Here is a 7,782-nt window from a genome sequence, read left to right as displayed (position 1 = left end):
GGACTTTTCGTGTGATATCCAATCGCTCATCCACAAAGCGTTGAGCCTCGTGACTCTCCTAAAATAGAATGTTGAGCGCTCAAAACCGGCTACGATTTTTTTTTAATAGAACCACTCAAACATAAGCACACTAGTGGCATGCAACACAGGTCATTCGTATATTTACTAGAGATTGTCATTAAGGAACATGCAAATTTTACCCTAGCCTTAAAGCTAATTCAAGACTGTAGTCTCAATTTGATCTTTATCCTGCTTATACGCGTGAAGCTCACCACCCAGTATCCCAATTAACTAGGACTCAATTAACGTGTCTCGAATGCTGCATATCATCTTCAACGCTGACAGTATCCGGACCTGTTAGTAATGTAAGAGAGATAGGTCCTAGCGTGTTCTAGGTGAAAAAGATTCTGTATCCATCTCTACCTTCTGTCGCTCTTTCTGCGCTAGCTAGCTGCGTTCTCTCTACACCAACCATTTTCTAGCGTCGCTTTCGACTCCTCAAACACCTCTTTGCTTCCACCAATGTGTCGCCTAGCGCTACCGAAAAGACGAGTCGTTCCGTGTAAGCCAAAACTGCTAAATGGCTAGAAATGCAATTTCTGACACTCCTCCTCGTGAAGGCTAGGCTACGCATCTTGTTCGCGCGCAGCACCACAACATCGTTGTCGCTCGCGTGTTCCGGTGGCACTGCGCCACAAGCGTCGCTAGCGCACTTTCCTTGAGCGGCGGCGCTGTCGTCGTCGTTCGCTTGTCGCCATTTTAGCCGCGCCATCACTGTAGCACGCTCTTCGTCTTTCCATAGCGCCATGGTTGTCGCTCCTGCCTTATCACTTGATCGCGCTATTTCCTCCGCTCGTGCACCGCGTCCTCTAGCTGCGGGTAGCCACTACGCCAGGCTCATCAAACCGCGCAACGTCGCCAGCTTAACAGCATCCATTGCTTTCGCCATTTAGTCTGCGGGCATCAGCTCGGAACGGACATGCTGCGCTCGAATGACGCCATGCTTCTTACGAATGTCAGAGGAATCTTGGTGGCCACAATTATTTAGATGGGTGGCCAACTGTATTCGCTCTTGCGAACAGTGTCAGCGCATTAAGAATGCATCGTCCAGCAGTGCGCGCTTGAGGCCGCTACCGATTTTAACCAACTGTTGGAAGTCAGTAAGTCTAAACATCATGTTTGGCATGCCGCCCAATCATAAGGGTTGGACAGGCCTCGTCGTCGTTGTAGACAGACTGAGCAAGATGGTGCATTTTGCACCATGTAAGACATCGATCACAGGCAAGGAGGCAGCTCTCTTGTTCCTGGATCATGTTTACCGACTACACGAGATGCCCGAGTCCATAGTATCGGACCGGGATCCACGTTTTACGTCTGGTTTTTGGCGACATGTGTTTGAGCTGCTAGGTAGCAAGCTCCACATGTCGACCGCAGATCATCCCCAGACCGATGGCCAAACAGAACGTGCCAATCGGGTCGTGGCGGATGCCTTGCGCACTATAACAACTCCCAAAGAGTGGAGCAAGCAATTTCCTTTGTGGAGTTCGCTATAAATAACAGTGTCCACGCCAATACGGGTGAAACTTCGTTTTATATTAATGGACTGCGCCATCCTCGGACGCCAGTCTCGTTTGTGCGCATCCCAAGTCTTAGTGGGGGAGGGCCCCTCACTATGCTCGGTGCGAAAGAGGGACATAGTTTCGTCAATATGACGATGACCCATGAGGGTATCATCTCAACGACAGAAACTTGCCCTAGTGACCCTGCCAGTTTAGCAGTGGTCAATGAAACTGCACCTTATGACCGACCTCTTGGCAGTATCATAGGCGAGTTTGATGCTAAAAGCGTGAGCGATGCTCAACGCTTTGTGGATGAGCGAGGCTCAACGCTTTGTGGATGAGCGATTAGCCATCACACGTAAAGCCCGTGACGCAATGGCAAGTGCACAGGACAAGCAAAAAGAATATGCGGACCAAAATGGTCGCAAAATAATTAACGCTTTAGAGTGGGTAAAGGTACTATTAAGTACTGCTACCCTACCTTTTAATGCAATTTCTGTACTACCTGGAGGTACTACGAAGTTGTTGCCGCGTTTCATTGGGCCCTTTACGGTGGTTGAAGAGGTTGGAGACCTAAATTATAGGCTCACCCTTTCCCCGTATATGAAGACGCACCCCGTGTTTTATGTGGGTCGTTTGAAACGGTATGTAGACCCAAATGAGGTCACATATCCCCATCTGGCTAAGGAGACCGATGGAGACGCCGACTGTGAGTCGAGCGTCGTTCGGGTGAGGGGGACGGTGAAGGCGAAAAGCTATCAGACCGATTCCTTCCTCCACGAACAGGACTTGGAGAGCGAGGGACATCACGCGAGTAACGCGGATCCCTCAGCATTATCCGTTCGAAAAGGTCCAAGCGAGTCTTCAGGCGTTCATAACCCTGACGAGCCTTCGCTCGGGCATCAACGAGATCGGAGATCAGTCGCAACACTTGACCCTTGAGATCCGCAATACGTCGTTCAGCAGCGCTTAGCACATGTGACTGAACGGACGAAGGTAAGGCAGCTGCGACTAGGTGGGCGAGATCGCCACTCCTATCGGGCGCCACCCATGTTTTCTTTCATAAGCAAGCGGGCGAAATTAATTCGCTGCGACCGCTGTTTCATCGTATCGGAATGCGGATGGATGCGGCGCAGGAATTCCGCCTCGTATTGGTCGGGCGTTTCATTTGAGCGCAACACGACCGGGATTGGGAAAATACGCTCAAGCGATTTTCCCTGAGCCCTCCATGATTAAAAGACACCATAGTAATTATGTGCGTCTACAAGAGCGCGCTGTAGGAGCGACGCTCTTGGCCCGTTTAAACGAGGCCATTTAGATGGAGAGGGCATCTTTGGAATGCCACCCGTTATTTGAGGTTATGTGGAGACATCGCGATGTGTTATCAGAAAAAGTGCCGAGCCGCCTAAAAGCAGTTGGGGGTATCGGGCACGAAATATTCCTCGAACCTAGCACCAAGTATTGTGTGACCAGGCAAAGGCCGATGCCGAAAGAACAAGTCGGTATATCGATGATTTCTTTAAACAAGTGAGCCAAGGCGGAACATGTGCGAGAGAGCAAATCGCCTTACTGCAGCCCGACCTTTTCTGTGCATATAATCCTAAGCAATAACTTATGATTCGTTATTGACGTCCTGTGACCAACCACTCGGCGGTGTCGTAAGCGTGTTTGATGCTAAAGCGTGAGTGAGGCTCAACGCTTTGTGGATGAGCGATTGGATATCACACGAAAAGTCCGTGACGCGAGGGCAAGCGTACAGGGTAAGCAAAAACAATATGCGGACTTACATGGTCGCAAAAGCAATGAACACCTTAGAGTAGGAGAAAAGGTACGATTGAGTACTGCTACCCTACATAAAATGCAGTTTCTGTACTATTTGGAGGTACTAAGAAATTATTGCCGCGTTTCATCGGACCGTTTATGGTGGTCGAGGAGGTTGACCTAAATTACAGGCTCACACTCCCACCGTATATAAGGACGCACCCTGTCTTTTACGTGGGTCGTCTGAAATAGTGTGTTGACCTGGAGAGATAACATAACCCCATCCGTCTAAGGAGACCGATGGTGACGCCGACCGTGAGTCGAGCGTCGCTCAGCAGCGCTCAGCACCTGTGACTGAACAGAAACAGTACAGGTAGCCGCAAGTAGGTGAGCGAAAAATCGCCACTCCTATCGGGCGCCGCCTGCATGATCCCATTGGGAACCAACGCTACTATATGAAAGGATGCTTGCACACTGCTCTGTCAAGCGAAAACTTCAGATTCTCGTCCAGTGGAGAGGATATCCAAATAGTTTCGAATCATGTCTACGGTCGACGCCAGGAGCGTCGACGTGCTGGACTGGTGTCTGACTGTGACAAGGAGCACCAGTTGAAGCCGCTCCGCTAGTTCCAAATGGACTAGCAGAAGTAGCGTGATGAGGAGAAATAGGGGTACAGTACCACCCTCACGCTACTCCCGATTCACTGCGACCGTTGTTTTACGACGTCGCTATGTGGCTGAAAGCGGCGTAGGAGTTCTGCTTCGGATTAGTCGGTTGATTCATTCGAAAGCAACACGACCGCGATCGGGGAAACACGACCAAGTGGTTTCTTCTAAGCCTTTCATGGATTGTAGACGCCATAATAATAAGCGTCTATAGTGGCGCGCTCTAGGAGCAGAGCACTAGTTTCATCCGGACGAGGCTATTCGGATGTAGGTGGCATCGGTGGTATGCTACCAGTCACATAGCTGCGTTTAATACGACTAGCTTGTGACACCGACTGGACACTTCAGGTGCCGTCGATGGAGCTTTACGCTCAGGTTCTTCTGCGTCAGACCCATTGTGTATGATGGTCTGAACGACAGACGTTGGGATTTTCCCTAGCTGAGAAGTAGCTGCACCTGTATGGATAGTGCTCCCATGAATGGTCGCTGCGCTAACTAGCGCAGACGACGAGACAGTTGCCTCGTTGACGCAAGGAAGTTGTCTTCGCAACGTTGGATGTCTTCATGTTAGGAGCAATGGGTGAAGTTTGAATTGGCCACCACCCTTCCCCATTAGCTCGCTGAACTCATCACTACTTTGAGGTGATGGCAGCGGTGTCGACTCGTTGTAGTCAACAGTGAGCGACAGATCTACATCCTCACTGCGAAGGTGGGATGGATCATTAAATCCAGGTAATAGCGCAACAGCAGCTGCAGTAACTGTGATCGATGTAACTGTGGTACTAGGCAACTGCGGCGTTTTATCGCTGCGCGTGCGCTTCGTGCGTAGTTGTGTGGGTGTCTTTGCCGACAACCCATCAGCTTTGCCCCCCTTAGGTGGCATGTCAGGCGCCATGTGATGTCACACAATGGTAGCTGGGAGTGGTTGGGAGGGGTCAACGCGGCACGTATGCAGCTTGCTGTCCCTCGTACTTTCCGTTAACGATCTTTAAAAATGTTAAAATCGTTCTTTAAGAGGGGGCCGAGTAACGGGTAAAGGTTGTCCTATGTTACAAAAACCCATTTAGTACATTTTGTTGCTTAACAGGATAATTAACTAAGTAATTAGACCTGAGGTCACATAGTGATCCACCTTGTGTATGTGCTTTACATAGGTGGTTTTACATTGAAAGGAATGTCGACTAGCGTCATCCGTAATCCGAGGTATTCATAATAATACGCTCGCAATGTAGGGGTGCACATCTACAGAGGTAGCATCCATTGATTAGTTAATTATGTTTTATGTTTATTCGATTGATTATAAATTAGTTTGAATACCACTTCGCACATAATAAATGCGCACGTGAAACCTGGTAACCGCTTCCGTGACGATACTTGTCCTAAGATATCTACTACGTTAAGTGAGGTCGCTTAGGCGCTACCTCACTGCACGTGACAGAAGACAAACTCACCGCTTCCTCACTGTGCTTGAAGGCGTGTGCTTAAGTAAAGCGTGGAGCGCCACCTTCAGGTTATCTAAAGGGCGCTCGCTAGACCGATGCAGAGCCAGATACGAAATACATGGCGACCGTAAAAAAAGCTAATCGAGAGATGCATTCATATTAAGTATTCATTATATACATCGCCGCTGTGAACAATTTAACATATCACCGGTACTCTGTCGATACACGAATACTGCAGTAGCTGATAATCTTGCTTTGTAAACTTATATCACACTTTTTGAATAGTAGAATCAAAAGGGTGCACCTTACAATTGCTATAAATAATAAAAAAATAATTTGGAATAGTCGGGATGAGAACTTTTTCCAATTTGAAAACAGCATAGATAAGTCGATTCAAAGACTTTTAGAATTTTTTAAAAACTTTAAATGTTTGTGTACTTGTCAACCAGCGTGGTACCTGCACGTTCAAAAATCGGATGAGCTGATGACACTTGTTAGTGTGTGATGATCGTAGAATTTTTGGGAATTCTATATCACGGTCGATCCATAAATGCTCCTGTCGTGGGTTTGGGTGGTAGTTGGATGCGGCAGCGCTGATGCAGCCAGCACGCCACCGGCCTATGACCAGATTCAGCTTTATTGTACCAAAAAATAATGTAGCTTTGATCCTCAAATTAATGTTGGTGCTTGCTGACTCGAAATCAGAAAAAATCGGCTACACGAACTCGAGAACCGCATGCAAGCTGGCTTAAAGATAGGCTCGGCTCATAATAATTGTTAACCTGTGGTATCACTGGCAAGAGCGCTCTATTCATCTTCTTATAAAGCTGAGTAAAAACACTTGTTAATATGCTCTGAGTTCAATGATAATAAATAGCAAGGCCGCCGCTATTGCCACACACGTTACTACTACGGCCACAGACAATTAACTTAACCAATCACAGCTCCAAAACCTTTCGAATATACAAAAAGCGCTAGAGCCCTATACGGTCGGCGTGAAACGTGTGTTGAAATATACTTTCTGAATTAATGTCACTGGGAGCGAAATGTGATTTGCGTAATTCACAACACAAATGCCGTGCAGACGAGAAGAGTGCTAGCTTTACTGAAATTATCCTGAATCGTGTTGAAGGTTACATGGCGTGCGCAGAATAGCTTCGAGAATGCTGGATTAGAAAGAGGCGCCTAAAGCCGTGGCAGAAGCCGAACAAGTGGACAAGTAAATTTATCGGGAATTGCTTAATCATGAAACTTAATTGAATTCTGCTTTTCACAGAGGAGGAGGGGAGGATGACGACGAGACGACCTCTGAAAATGCTAAATTGCCCATTTTGCTGGCATGTAAGCTGACTTGATCTCCAGTATTAATTATTCGTCTCACGATTGTGTGGAATGCTCTTGTACAGCCGTTGTCGTCCCACTTGACATTTGCCCGCACCGTTTCCCAGCTTTTCACAGGCAAGCGACGCCCTTGTAAGAGTATTTATTGTATGGGGTAAGAGCTCTAATTCTTCTATGTGGTTTCACGCTTTCAATGTATGTTGATATGTTGCATATATACTACTAGCCGCCAGCAACAGGCAAGTTGTATCTTGCCCAGGCCGAAGCAACGGAAGCTAGTGCCACGTTTTTGCCTATTCATCATCCACCATGGTATCAAAGTGGCAAGGTGAAAGCAAAATGTACGGCACCAGTAAAGTCTCATCAAGATAATGTATCATTGATGTTTGCCCTGTAGGTAGATCAGAAGGTCCATTGAAAAACACGCGCCCTTGGCGCTTGTAAATCGATTGCAAAACGTCAATCGCATCGCGCATCTCGATAGAGATGCGAGCCCTTCCCTAGGGCGAAGAAAGGGAATAGACATCCTTTTTTACCTGCTTCGTGTTGTCAACAGAACACGGACTAGGATCACCCCACGTGAGGCATGGAAGTCCATCCTCATGTGACATCCGATGCAACTTGTATTTTGCACCGGTTGGAGTTCGTTTCTCAAACTTAACGCGAATCGCGTGAAGTCTTGCGATGCCCAACGAATGTACACCACTCCCACTTTCATAACGATTTTAACAATTTTAAAGATTGTTAACGGAAAGAACGAGGGACAGCAAGCTGCATACGTGCCGCGTTGACCCCTCCCAACCACTCCCAGCTACCATTGTGTGACATCACATGGCGCCTGACATGCCACCTAAGGGGGGCAAAGCTGATGGGTTGTCGGCAAAGACACCCACACAACTACGCACGAAGCGCACGCGCAGCGATAAAACGCCGCAGTCGCCTAGTACCACAGTTACATCGATCACAGTTACTGCAGCTGCTGTTGCGCTATTACCTGGATTTAATGATCCATCC

The 7,782-nt window shown here is 47.9% G+C and overlaps 1 protein-coding gene across 1 annotated transcript; it reads right to left on the bottom strand.

The window, feature by feature from the left end:
* Positions 1 to 478: 478 nt before the first annotated feature.
* CCR75_004139 (uncharacterized protein) lies at positions 479 to 808 on the bottom strand (the record flags this gene model as incomplete). Its single annotated transcript, XM_067962229.1, has 1 exon — positions 479 to 808. The coding sequence occupies one exon, from the start codon at positions 806 to 808 to the stop codon at positions 479 to 481; it is 330 nt and encodes a 109-aa protein (XP_067816750.1).
* Between the last annotated feature and the right edge of the window lie 6,974 nt (positions 809 to 7,782).

Source organism: Bremia lactucae, linkage group LG4 (assembly GCF_004359215.1).
Source record: "Bremia lactucae strain SF5 linkage group LG4, whole genome shotgun sequence".
NCBI lineage: Eukaryota > Oomycota > Peronosporomycetes > Peronosporales > Peronosporaceae > Bremia > Bremia lactucae.
This window is presented reverse-complemented; position numbering and strand designations above follow the sequence as displayed.